Raw genomic sequence first — 13290 nt, 5'->3', positions numbered from 1 at the left:
ATTACCTTGTCGTAGTGCTTGTGTTTCTCCAAAGCTGCTATATTTTCTGCGCTAACTCTTGTTGTGGTGATGTAAGCAAAATACACGTTCACATTAAGTTTCTTAAATTCATTAACTGCAATATCTGCAAATCTATATTTTGCCAACCAAGCATTAGGATCCAAATTCCCAGAGTGGATATCATATTGGAGAAGAACCTGGTGTAATAATATTAAACTGGTGTAATAAACGTGCGTTTGTTCAACATTTGGTGATTAAAGTATTTTCCTTAAATGGAATATTTCATTAATTCACTTTACAGAAATTTCATATAAAATCGATTGTTTGTGCATTCGCAACATGTTTTCCCTCATCAAAATTTCAAATCTCAAATCCTTCCATCAAATAATCCAGCCGCTTCATCGGACTAATTAATATATTACAACTTTACAAAAATAGCAATTATTAAATAATAGTAAAAACACACAATTTAAAAAAAAATGAAAGCAGTCAGAATACACGAAACCGGCGACGTGAACGTTTTACAAGTAGATACCAATGTGCCAATCCCAGAAATTTCCCACCATCAAGTCCTGATCAAAATTGCCTACTCGAGCGTAAATTTCATTGATACCTATTTTAGATCGGGATTGTATCCTGTTCCATCCCTTCCAAAGGTTCTTGGACAAGATGGTTAGTTTCTAATATTTAAATATTTAGGAAGATAATTTTTGATCAATATTTGATTAATTTAATATTTTGATTTATTTTGATCAAAATTGTGATGATTGGAAAATTTGAAAATTATTTGTTCGATGGTTAATTTAATAATTTTAACGTTTTAATTTAATGTACACAACACTTGAAAATTGGATTTTGTGTAGGAAGTGGTATAATTGAAAAGATTGGTGATCAAGTGCCAAAGGAATGTGGACTAAAAGTTGGAGATCGTGTTGCCTTTTCTAGTTCTTCTGGATCATATGCTGAATATGCTGCTGTAGATTATAATAGTGTTGCCAAGTTGCCAAGTGAAATTAGTTTGAAGGATTCTGTTGCTTGTATGATTAATGGATTGACAGCTTATTATTTGGCTTTTGACATTCCAAGCATTAGATCAGACGTTGTTTTGATTCACTCTGCAGCTGGAGGTACATCAAGATTGCTTGTTCAAATCATGTCCAAGATTAAGAAATGTAGCACAATTATTGGAACAGTTGGATCTCCAGAAAAGGTTGATTTGGCTCTCAAATTGGGTTGTACTCATGTTATTCAATATTCTACAGAAGATGTTGTGGAGAGAGTCAAGGAAATTACCAATGGGAAGGGAGTGGATATTGTCTTTGATGGTGTTGGAAAGGATACCTATCAATCTTCACTCAATTCTTTAGGGGTGAGAGGTTTATTCATTTCTTTTGGTAATGCATCAGGACCTGTTGGTTTAATTAATCCTTTGGATTTATCAAGAAGAGGTTCAATTAATTTTACAAGACCTAAAATGGGTGACTTTGTAACCACCTTTGATGAATTACAAGAGAAGAGTCACAAATTATTTTCCTGGGTTTCACAAGGGCTCATTGATATTAACATTCACAAGGTTTTCAATTTGGAAGAAATTAAGGAAGCTCATAATGAAATTGAAGGACGTAAAGCAACTGGAAAGATTTTGTTAAAAGTTAGTGAAGAAACACCTTGATTAAATTTAAATATACACAAAAAATTCGAATTTGAGGTTGCCTCCAACCCATTTCTTTTGTATTCATGTACTACTTCAGATTTTTCTCTTAGATGTGTTTGCTTAATTAACCTTAACATTTTTTAAATCAAAAACTCATTTGGTTATTATTTTAATAAAAAACTCTCAAATATCCTAATACACCCAATAATCTAAAACATTGATGAAAGATGTGTGATTCATCTTTTTGTTGAACCAGCAGTGCTTCAAATATCTCCAATAAAGGTCATTTGCAAAATAAACCTTTACGCACTCCATGGTATCCATTTCAAAGCGCATAAATACCCCTCATTAGAAATGCAAAACAAATTTCATAACAACAATAAAAAAATGTCCAACACTGCAACCATAACCACTACACATCATGACCTTAACAAAAACCACTGGGAAAACAAGGTCAAATTAATGGAAAAGTCCAAGATTTTTCTAGATTTCTTTGCATCTGATCTCATTCAAAGATCCATTGACTTGTACTTTAACATCACAACTGAGGAGAGAAATGTTAGTATTCTTGATTTGGCCACTGGAACTGGATTGGTACCTTTCAAATTTGTTGATGAGAAGATACTCCCTGATAAGATCAAGATTTCCGCATTGGATGGGATTGACTTTGCTGCATCTATGATTGAAGGAGCAGAGTATAAGAAACAATCAAGAATTGAAGAGAAACAAGTGGAATTTGATTGGGACAATTTGAAATTTCAAGTAATGGATGGTCAAGAATTGAAATTCCCAGACGAATCATTTGATATTGTCTATTCTAATATGGGAGTAATGTTTTATCCAAAAATGGTGCAAGGATTATCTGAAATTAAAAGAGTTTTGAAGAAGGGAGGAATGGCATTTGTGAATTCTTGGACTGATGATTTTCCAAATCGTGTCTCATCTCAAGCTTTGTTTGAAGTGTTGCAACAAAATAGACCTCCATTTGCACTCCAAGATCCAAAGGTTTTTGAGCAACGTTGCAGGGAGGCAGGATTTGAACATGTTGAAATCAGACAAGTGACACAATCCTTGAAAATGAAATATTCTGAATTGCAGAATATTTTCAATATGGGCAATCAGTTTGCTACACTTGTTCAGAAATATCTCAAAGAAAATCCACAAGTTACCTCCACTGAGAAGGAATTACTGGACAGAATTGACCAAGTCTCCAGAAGAGAGTTCAATATCAGCAACAATGATGAAGAAATTGAGATAATTTCCATAGCTAATGTTGTAATCCTCGCTAAATAAATTATCAATACAGTCTAATTATTATTTTCTTAATCATAATATTATTCAAAATAATCCCTTAAAGAGTCATCGGTTAAATAATCCAAAGGCGTTTTTCCAAGACAATCTTTCTCCTCTAGATTAATATCATAAAGGGAAAATAATCTAATAATACCAGAATCCTCAGTAGAGAAGGCAATATGGACAGGTGATCTATTTTGATGATTCAACATGTTCAATAGCTCTGGATGTTTCCTAATGATTTTATCCAATGCTAGCAATTCATTTTCACTTCCAGGCTCACGTGATAACAGGAAAATGTGTAAAATATTATCTCCATTCTCATTTTGTAAATTCCAATACTCGTCAGGATAGAAATCCAACAATGATACAAAGGAAACAACATCAGAGGAGACTGCTATAATATTTGGTATTAGAATGGTAGCGTACTTGATAATTGGAAAGTAGTCCTTGGAGAGACAGAGCTGTGACGGCTTGAATAGTACTTTCATAAAACTTGAATTGAATTTGTTTTTCCTTAAATAATTGGTCAATCCTCTCACCAAACTTTTGTCCGTAGCAGCAAATGAATATCTTTCAGAGTAAACCTTGCAAAGTAATAGTCTGACATATTTGAAGAAATTCACATCGTTTTGATATTCACAACGAATTAATTGTAATAATTTTTCAACTTGACTCACTGTGAAATTTGATTTCAACAGTAAGAGTTCATCCCATTTGGCAGGTTTCCATCCATACTCCAAGGCATCATCAACAACCTGTTCATTAAGATAAGTAACCAAGTTAAATAAAAATCCATTCTGATATTCGTTTGAAAGGTAAATAATGTAGGCAAACATGTCCATTGCATCCTCTTGAGAATATGAACTATGCTGATCAAATCTGAGCCGTTCAATTGGAAATCTTTCATCCTCTCGTGTAAACAAATTCTCAGCCAGATTTTTTCTCTCTTCCAAGGTTAAATATCTTTGTGAAAAGATAAGGTCATTCAGATAGTAACAATCACTTGTAGGTGGTCTAAAGTATTCCATGTATTTCATAATGGTATTTACATCTGAAGATTCCAAATGAGTAATAGTAATATTGACCTCTCGTTCAGTCTTACCTGAAGAGGGTGGGATAATCTTATTGACAAAACCATCCACTATCAGTTTAGTATCCTCTCCAATATCAATATTATCTAAAAATTCCTGTTTGAAATTCCTTTGTCTTTCAGCAGTGAATATCATGTCTATTGTTTTAATATTTGGAGCCACCCCACAGATTTTTTCTATTTCTGACTCGAAATGATAATCACCTCCATAAAAGAATGCACAAGTCCAATGCTCTAAACTAGGTAATGAGTGATGAACAAGCACTCTGGAATCTGAAACAAAGGACTGTAAGCTTTTACAGGTGGCAAATATTAGCTCTATAATATTTGGCTTTCTAGTTGTCTTGACTGATTTAACTACAATGTTAGATCCTACAAATTCAACTAGAGAATTTGGAAGTAGATTTTCATCGGGTTCTGCATATTCAAACATTACTAATTCCAACGGAGATGCTTCATAGAGCGTCCTGAAATTATCTACTTCATTCAAAGCATCGTCAATCTCTTCAATTTCCTCATCAAGTTCTCTATTAATATAAGGCATCTCCTTGTAAATTAAAAAATCTTCTCCATTTTCATCAATTTTCTTATCCAAATACAATTGTTGAGCTTTTAAAAAGGAGGCAAAATAACACAATCCTATCTTGGACAGTGCAAAAGGTAAATCCAAATGTGAAAGTGTCATTAGCTTGAATTTCATTCTCTTTGCATATTCCTTTGAGATAACTCTCATCTTGTGCATTGTCTTTATTGGAACATCTCTCACAATCAAGCATTGTTCCATTCTCCTTTCCTTCCATTGCAGTACTTGATTCATTTCATCAATATATCCAATCACTGCCTCCTCATCCACAATATATTCATCAGTTTCCCTATCAGAGAGTTTTATATTCAAATCTCTCCTCATCGAAAAGGTCGGAATGAAATCAATAATTTCAAATTTGACATCTTGTGGCAAATTCTCCAAACAACTCCAATCCTTTCCATTTTCCTCAATTTTGCTATTATTATTATTATTACTATTATTACATTCAAATCTTCTTAATTGATCTTGATTAATCCATTCCCGAACCACCTGAGGAATACATTCATAATCAATCGATTGATTTAAGAGCAGATTATTAACTCGAATATTCATCTCCTTCCGACCATATCTAAACTCTGGTGCATTATTGGATTTATCACTCCTAGCTTCAAAATCTATGGAATTACTATGAGAAGTACTACCAGATGATGTAATTGATTGATGATCATTAAGATTGGATTGGTAATTAAATGTATTTTCTGATGATGGAGGAGGGATGGATGGTTCTTCCTCCTCAATGTTGTATGGAATTTCCTCTGCTACTGGATTGTACATTTTTTTTTTTAATATAAATACAATTTTATTTAATATTATTTAAATATTAAATACTATTAAATAGTTCGGAATTGACAAAATAGATTACAAAAAAATAAATAATTGGTGTATAAATGGTAACAAAATGGCAACGTACTATTATTTAACCTCCACTTCATTCTAATAATAATTCTTCTCCCAACAATATTTAAAGAAAATCTGTAAACAAATTAAAAAAAAACAAAATGCAAAAAGTAAAAATTGAAGAAATCCAAAAACATTGGAACGTTGAATTGAAGAACGCTGAAGTGTATGCAGAGAAGGAATTTGAAGGATATTTAGAAGATGTTAATGGAGTAGCCATTTCTCATTACAAAGGCGATTCTGAGAGGGGAATTGTGATTAAGGGTGAGACGATTGCGGAAAATTGTAAGGTTGACCAAATTTTAAAGCTATTCGAAACACCAGATTGGGAAGTAGTGAAGAGTTATGATAAGAAGGCCAAATATTTCAAGGAAATTGAGAGAATTGATAGTTGGAGTATAAGACATTTTATATTCTCTTCACCATGTAAGTAGTTTCTTCTGAACTTTCCAATATTTAAATATCATCAACAGCTCGTTTTGTTTCTGAACGAGATTTCATACTGGTTGGTCATTCCATCCATTCAAATGAATACATAGGATGGTTGAGTACCTCTATTGATGATTATTATTCATTCAATTCTAATGACAAGTCATTAGTGAGAGGAACTAACTATTTCACATTGTTCAAATTTTATCAAATTGACAATGATGTGAAGTGCACCATGATGGTTCAATCAAATCCCAACGGAATGATTCCAACTTCCCTAGCCAATCAAGCTCTTCATGAGAGGCCAAACTTATTATTTGATGTGAGTCAGTATCTTGGTAAAAAGAATAGACCTTGTTGATGTTAATAAATTTGTTTAATGAAGAATTCTCTAAATATTTACGAATAAATCTCACTTTAATATCTTGTCAATAACGAGCCAATAAAAGGTCAACCCAAACATTTCCTTAAACTTTCTCTTTGTTATATTGTCATTACGTACGACAATATAAAATATGGAGGCAATCTCTTGTTTTGAGAGAGTACTTGGTTTGATAATTTGTTTACTTGTCTTGGCATAGTACTTGATGAATTTATCCACATTAGACTGAATCTCTTCTCTTAACTTGAAAGAACTGCTTCCACATTTATGCTCCAATTTCTTAAAATCTATAGATCCAACCACCAGTTCGGGCTCAGTAACATAGTACATTGAGGTTAGATTCTTCAAATCTGATTTGTATTCCTTATAAAGCTTCTTGATTGAATTGTAAATATCCGCAATATCTTTGGTTATTAAAGAGTCCTCATTGGCATTCTTCACTTCCTTTAATTGGTCATGCTCTATGAAAAGCATTTGTAGAGGTTTGTATTTTACAAATAATAGATCCAAAGTTTTAAAATGTGGATGGAAGGGATCGGATTCTTTAACCTTCTCTTTCAATTTTTTGTTTGATTTCATAAATTCCTCAACCTTATCATGAACTGTTGTGTGGTTAGAAAAATCAAATTCTCAATAACTTACTCTTTCCTATAATTTTGGTTGAATGATAAGTCTTCTTCATGAAACTTTTTGGCATATAGTGAGGTCTATACTCTGATACCAGCTCCATTGGTAAGGCCTTTCTAACACCAGTCTTGGCATAATCAACTTGGTGAGAGTGATAATCAGCAAGATCCAAACAGTTTTGATCGAGTGCTCCCTTTGAAGATTGATCATAGTGTTCCATATGCATAAAAGCAACTACTCCCAAATTGTCATTCACAACATACTCCTTAAGAAAATCTCTGATTGCCTTATAATCAAAACCATCATTCTTTTCCAAAGGTTTCAGTTGAGTGTGTTTCATTGGTTTATGTTCTGTGAAATTTAAAAGCTCTGGATCCCAACACACCATGAAAAGGTCCCCATCCAAGTCGCCTCCACTCATCTTGCTAGCCTGGGATTGTTTTGATTTTTGACTGAATACAATAACATCTTTCAAATGTTTGAGAACATTAATTCTGTCATCACTGACAGCTTTAAACTTTCTAACATCTCCTGGGTGAAGACAAGGATTCCTTGTAACAAATACATTTCCACTCACTATTCCACCTTCAGCATACGAGCCAGGATCATATAAATCTCTTTCATAGCTCTCAAATGAAGAAAGTTGTACAAAAACCTCGTCATCTTCTAGCACTCCATAAAAATCAACAACACCCATCAATAGTGAACACTTATCAACTGGAAGATTTGTTTTCAAGCTGGAGAATTGGTTAATCAAAATCTTATCGCATAGAGTACAGAGTAATGGATCAACATTGTAAAAGTATTCAACATGTTGTTGTGACATTCCTTTGACCTGACTTGCAAGGACCTGAGCTTTGAGATCTAAATACTCTGATGAAATGACCTTTTTGATATTCGAACCAACCACATTTTCCCACACCTTTCTCAGTAACTTTCTAATACTCAGTTTTTTTGTTGTTCTTGACCTCCAAGTCTCTATCTCTCTATCTACAAATTTCATCAAGGCACTGTCAGGCAAGCCATTGGAGGAAAGTAGAATAATAATTTGTCTATTGAGACTGGAAAACTTTGGACGTTTCGAGAAGGCTACCATCTCAAATTCATCACTCTTTTCGTCCTTGAACTTGTTTTGACTCTTAGTGAGAACCAGATCCTTTCCAAATATATCAGCAACATCCTTATCTTGTACTACTACCCCTTTATAGCCACCCAATCTGAATTGTAAAGCTGATGGAATGTAGGCTTTGCCATGAATTCTAATTTTCATTTGCTTGCTAACCTGTTCTGCAAAACTTACAGACATTCGGCCACATCCGTCATTGAGAACGTTTTCCTTAATGTCCCCATTTCTTTCAATTTCTCGATAGACAATATCATTTACTTCTATAAATTCTGATTTGATACCATTGAAAGTATTGGAAAAGCATTGACCAATTCTTGCAGCATATTTGGCCATTACTTTAATATCAGAAAAGTCACCAAGACCTTCAATGATAGAACTCACTGACAGTTCACGAATTCCTTCCGTATTCAAAAACCAACAGCTATGACTTCTGAGTTGGCTATTCGAATAGGCCAACATCTCATAATGTCTATTTCCAATAGTAAAACCATTATTAAGGAATTCCTCCAATCGAGGGTGCATGTTTGTGACCTTTTCAGCGCTAACTCTATTAAGACCCTCATCACAAAATGTCACTCTGAGAAATCTATCTTCGTATTGCTTGTATTTTCTCAAGACTCGATTTCCAGATTCGAGGATTTTTGGGAAATACTTGATTCCTGTTGGTGTGATCATTACCTTTCTGATTTCAAACATATTGTCATCAACCTTTACAAAGCTTTTGTGTTGGCGTTTGTGAGAATGTTTTTTGAAGAGAGTAGTAAACTCTGAAGGAAAGAACCCTTCGTGTTGTAAACACTTTTCCAGAGCAACATTCACCAAGTCATATGAGTTGTTGTTACTATCTTTCAATTCATTAAAGAGTTGCTTAATCTCTGATAATCTTTCATAACTAGCAAGTAAGCCAGGAACTTTACAATTCAAGCACAATAATAAATACATGGTATGAAATGGAATACCAAGCTCAATATTCAATTGGCCCTTCCAATCCATACCATTCACATCCTTCATTGTTAGAGCTGTACATGATTTTGTTCCATATAAATAGTGTGTCTTTGAAGTCTTACTTTTGAGAATTTCCACATGCTCATATCGAATACCAGAGAGGAGCAGAGATTTTGTCACATTGAAATTGTGCAACCAGAAACTATGTGCCTGAGTAGTTTTATCAGTTGGAGCAGCCATTCTTGTCTTGTTATCATCACCATCACGTTTTCTGTGAACACTTGGAGCCTGATCCAGTACAATGGCAATACTTTCATTATCAACAATGATTACCTTCCGTATAATGTTTCTATTGATTTCAATCCAAAACTGATGATGAGGTTTAATCAGAAAGAAGACTGAAAAATCACCACCTTCCTTCCAATATACCTTGAAACTTGTCGAATGAACATCATGAAAGGAGTGTCGAGTGGTTACCCTTCGGAAGGTGGTCATTTCTCGATCATCGAAATTACCAAACTCTAATTTGGAGAATTCAATACAATCTGTGCTGTTCTTGTTGTGCTTGGAGGAGTTGCTTGATGATTTATTAGTGGCAAAATGATCGATATTGGATTGATGAAGAGCCTCCATCAAATCTTCATCCCACAGGTACATGTCTTCCATTTTGTTTTGCAAATTATTTAGAATGGGCCGTTGTTAGAATTCCCAACCCTATTCGGTATTTTGATGAGGAAAGGAAAGTGGCTTATGTTTTAATTTAATATATATAACATAGCTATTTAATTATTAATAATATATTAAATAATATTTAATTTGTTCAGAACATAGATGAGTTGGTTGAAATTAGTTCTCATGTTCATCATGAACAAGGTTCTTCTCTTGTTCTTTGTTTCAACTTGCAATGCAAGAGATGTCAACAGCTATTCATCACTAATCAAAAAAAATCATCATGCCAAAGAACGATAAAGGAGAAGAATGCTTTACATTTGCTGTATGTGGAGGTGGAGGTGTTGGTAAATCGTCAATCACCATTAGATGGACTCAAGATACATTCATTGAAATGTAAGTATTATCACATAATAAATCATTATGGAATATTTCAAATAGCTATGATCCAACTATTGAGAATACCTTTGATATTGCTAGAAAAGTTGATAACAAAACAACCTATTTGACAATTGTAGATACTGCTGGACAAGGTTTGTGTTTCTGAAAATTAATTTCTAAATTATCCTATTTTCATCATCATCAAAATATTATTAATTATATAATAATTATTAATTCTATAATACATCAGATGAATTCTCTGCTCTCCAGGATGTTTATATGAGAACAGCATTCGGTTTCGTCCTGGTCTTTGATTGTACTTCTCATCAATCCTTGGAAGAATTACAAAAGTATACCGAGAGAATTTCCAGAATCAAGATGGATGTCAACAAACCAGTCGATGGAAAGGAATGTCCAATAATTATAATCGGAAATAAGGTTGATATGCTGAAGGAAAATCCAAAATTAAAAGGAATTACCGAGAAGGAAACCAAAGAATTCATGAAAACACACTTGTTACTACCAGAGAATACACCATTATTCTTTGCTAGTGCCAAAACTACTGAAAATCTCAAGGAATGTTTTGAGAGTATTGTGAGGGAGATGAGAGATTTCGAAAGAGGACAACAACCAAAAACCAATCCATTCGAAGATGAAAAGAAGAAGAGAAGAAATAGTGGTGGAGGTGGATTATTCTCATCAATTTCAGCATCCAATTCAAAGGAAACCGATTTGAAGAATGTTCAAGATATTATTTAAGGCTTTTTCCAACCCCAATTGTAAATTCACTACTAGTACTAGCACTACTATTGTTATATTAATTCTCATCACATAATGAACCTACTATTGTACCATATTTCTAAGGACACTCTAAGGTAAAAATATTTTTTTAAAAGGAATTAAATTCTTGAACTTTATATCAAAATTCATTCCTATTCATTATTATTTGCCTTCCAATTCAATTGTAGGTATAAACACGGCTATTAATAATTGTTGTTCGGATTTTTCTGTTGGAATTAAAAAACGTGAAACAAATTTGATTGAAAAAAATGAGCGAAGATAAAGTTGTTGTTGCATCATCGTCATCAAGTACAAGTTTTCCTTCTTCATCATCCGGAACACAATTAATAGATGCATCCAACTCAAAGACAAAAGTTTTATTAACTGATATTGTTTATGAATACCAAACAAGAAGAGTGTTTGGTGATTTTCAACCTGCTGTAAAATCAGGAGTGTACAAGACTGCCGATTTTAAGGATATTACTTTTAGTGCAGTGGAAAAGAAGGCTACGGAAGGTGGTTGGAGTTGGTTGTCAAAGGAGTGGACTAGTGAAGGAGAGGATTCTTGGGAATATTGTCACTCATGGAGTGATGATTCTAAAAGTTGGTCACACGCCTATAATTCACTTTTTGATTTTGCTAGAAGAAAACAATGGTCAAGAATAAGAAGTAAATATGTGGAGAAGAGTGAAGTTAATTCATTGCAAACACAATTCGGGGAAAATTTAACAATTGTCGATAAGGATGAAAACTCTAGAATCATTTATAGTCAAGTCAATCAAATGAAGGAACAACTCTCTAGTGACTGTAGTACAATTGCAGAAAAAACTAGCAAACCAAATATTCTCTTATTAGGTGGTAGTGGAAGTGGAAAATCATCACTTGTTAATGCGGTTTTTGGTAAATCTTTGGCCGAAATTGGTGAAGGTAAACCAGTAACACAACAATATACCAAATATGCTGGTGAACACAGTCCAGTTGTTATTTATGACAGTAGAGGTATTGAACACGGATATATTCAAGATGGATTTGTTGCTGATACAAGAAGATTTTTCAAGAAAATTAGAGGTGAAAAAGATCTTGCCAAGCACGTACACGTTGTTTGGTATGTGCTTGATTTAACTCAAGCTAGATTCCAACCTTTTGAAGCAGAATTTTGTAGAGATGAGCTCAAGGGAATTCCAATCATTTTTGTGTTAAATAAGGCCGATGCTGTAAAGAATCAAATTAGAGATATCATGATCGATACTATTGCAAACTTTAATTTACCAAATTGTATTGGTATTTATCCAACAGTTGCCTTTTGTAAAAATTTCGATACAAAGGAATGTCCATCTTGCGGATCTACCAAGATTAGAAAGAGACTCAAGGCCGGTACTTGTACCATTATGTGTAAAGAATGTAATGGTAATATTACATTGGAAAAGACTATGGGTATCGATAGATTGTCACGATCTACAATGCTTGTTCTCCCAGATCTTGTGAAGAGTGTATTTGTAAATGCTCAACAATCTTCAACTTTGGGGAAGGAACTCAAAGCAAAGGATATTATTTTGGAAAATCATAGGGATTTATCGCTGACAAAGGTAGAAAAGGTAAAGAAGAATTTAGTGTCCATGATTACCGCATTGACAGGATTATATGAAGTTGACTCACTACTGAGTCTTATTCAACAAAAAATGTCAAGTAGATTTGACAAGTTCTATAAGGAACAAGGATTTTCAAAGAGATTACACCTCTTTATGAGTGATGCCATGACCAAACGAGAGACCAATGCTGAGGTGTTCATGTTGTGTGCAGGTATTGAAATTTGTAATACTATTATCAAATTCAAGCAATCAGCTATTGCCCATGCTATGAAATCATTTGAAACCCAAGTTTCTGAGGAAAGAAAGGAAGAGGAAGAGAAGGAAGAAAGTAAGGGTGCAATGCCAATGCAAAACAATGTCACTGTTGTGGAAACTAAAAAGACAGCTTCGTATGCATCAATTCACGATTTGGATGAGGAAGGTGATGAAGATCTTTATATTGACAAGTTGATTGCCAATGTTCATTTCACTGTAGATAGTGCTATTGTGGAAATGGTCTCTCATGAATTGAGAAAGGTCAGAGATGCCAAAAAGTATTTGGAAATGATTGCTTTCAATGGACAAAGTTCATTTATACCAACTGAAAAGAAAGTCGAAATTCAAGAGGAAGAAGAACTTCACATTCCACTTTACACTTATCAAAAATCCAAAGAGGGAGAAGGTTCAAACTCAGAACAAGCTCCAACTACAGCACAACAATAAATCAATATTTATTTTTAAAACATTAATTTAAATGAATTGAGGCGAAACTCAAAAAATAAGGAATCGAACAAGTCAAGTGGAGGCGAATTAAAAACACACGAAATAGAATCATTTATAACTTCAATTTGAAAAAAATG

At 33.6% G+C, this 13290-nt stretch overlaps 8 protein-coding genes across 8 annotated transcripts; 5 read left to right on the top strand and 3 right to left on the bottom strand.

Annotated features, from left to right (window-relative positions):
- Positions 1-479: 479 nt before the first annotated feature.
- NAEGRDRAFT_60616 (uncharacterized protein) lies at positions 480-1672 on the top strand (the record flags this gene model as incomplete). Its single annotated transcript, XM_002677409.1, has 2 exons — positions 480-672; positions 864-1672. 2 exons carry the CDS (start codon positions 480-482, stop codon positions 1670-1672), a joined length of 1002 nt encoding a protein of 333 aa, XP_002677455.1.
- Positions 1673-2041: 369 nt separating this feature from the next.
- On the top strand, positions 2042-2967 carry NAEGRDRAFT_79709 (methyltransferase type 11; the record flags this gene model as incomplete). Its single annotated transcript, XM_002677408.1, has 1 exon — positions 2042-2967. One exon carries the CDS (start codon positions 2042-2044, stop codon positions 2945-2947), a length of 906 nt encoding a protein of 301 aa, XP_002677454.1. The 3' UTR covers positions 2948-2967.
- Positions 2968-2988: 21 nt separating this feature from the next.
- Positions 2989-5400, bottom strand: NAEGRDRAFT_49024 (uncharacterized protein; the record flags this gene model as incomplete). Its single annotated transcript, XM_002677314.1, has 1 exon — positions 2989-5400. The coding sequence occupies one exon, from the start codon at positions 5398-5400 to the stop codon at positions 2989-2991; it is 2412 nt and encodes an 803-aa protein (XP_002677360.1).
- A 224-nt stretch (positions 5401-5624) lies between these two features.
- NAEGRDRAFT_67490 (uncharacterized protein) lies at positions 5625-6313 on the top strand (the record flags this gene model as incomplete). The annotated part of the gene is made up of 2 exons (XM_002677407.1): positions 5625-5949; positions 5997-6313. The coding sequence occupies 2 exons, from the start codon at positions 5625-5627 to the stop codon at positions 6311-6313; spliced, it is 642 nt and encodes a 213-aa protein (XP_002677453.1).
- Positions 6314-6364: 51 nt separating this feature from the next.
- NAEGRDRAFT_67489 (uncharacterized protein) lies at positions 6365-6808 on the bottom strand (the record flags this gene model as incomplete). Its single annotated transcript, XM_002677313.1, has 1 exon — positions 6365-6808. The coding sequence occupies one exon, from the start codon at positions 6806-6808 to the stop codon at positions 6365-6367; it is 444 nt and encodes a 147-aa protein (XP_002677359.1).
- A 148-nt stretch (positions 6809-6956) lies between these two features.
- Positions 6957-9698, bottom strand: NAEGRDRAFT_67488 (uncharacterized protein; the record flags this gene model as incomplete). The annotated part of the gene is made up of 1 exon (XM_002677312.1): positions 6957-9698. One exon carries the CDS (start codon positions 9696-9698, stop codon positions 6957-6959), a length of 2742 nt encoding a protein of 913 aa, XP_002677358.1.
- A 286-nt stretch (positions 9699-9984) lies between these two features.
- NAEGRDRAFT_33556 (ras family small GTPase) lies at positions 9985-10841 on the top strand (the record flags this gene model as incomplete). Its single annotated transcript, XM_002677406.1, has 3 exons — positions 9985-10097; positions 10143-10234; positions 10333-10841. The coding sequence occupies 3 exons, from the start codon at positions 9985-9987 to the stop codon at positions 10839-10841; spliced, it is 714 nt and encodes a 237-aa protein (XP_002677452.1).
- Positions 10842-11131: 290 nt separating this feature from the next.
- NAEGRDRAFT_79708 (GTP binding protein) lies at positions 11132-13173 on the top strand (the record flags this gene model as incomplete). The annotated part of the gene is made up of 1 exon (XM_002677405.1): positions 11132-13173. The coding sequence occupies one exon, from the start codon at positions 11132-11134 to the stop codon at positions 13151-13153; it is 2022 nt and encodes a 673-aa protein (XP_002677451.1). The 3' UTR covers positions 13154-13173.
- Positions 13174-13290: the final 117 nt, after the last annotated feature.

The sequence above is a fragment of the Naegleria gruberi genome (genome assembly GCF_000004985.1).
Source record: "Naegleria gruberi genomic scaffold NAEGRscaffold_23, whole genome shotgun sequence".
NCBI lineage: Eukaryota > Heterolobosea > Eutetramitea > Acrasida > Naegleriidae > Naegleria > Naegleria gruberi.
The sequence above is the reverse complement of the archived record's forward strand: the minus strand, read 5'-3'. Positions and strand labels throughout refer to the sequence as shown.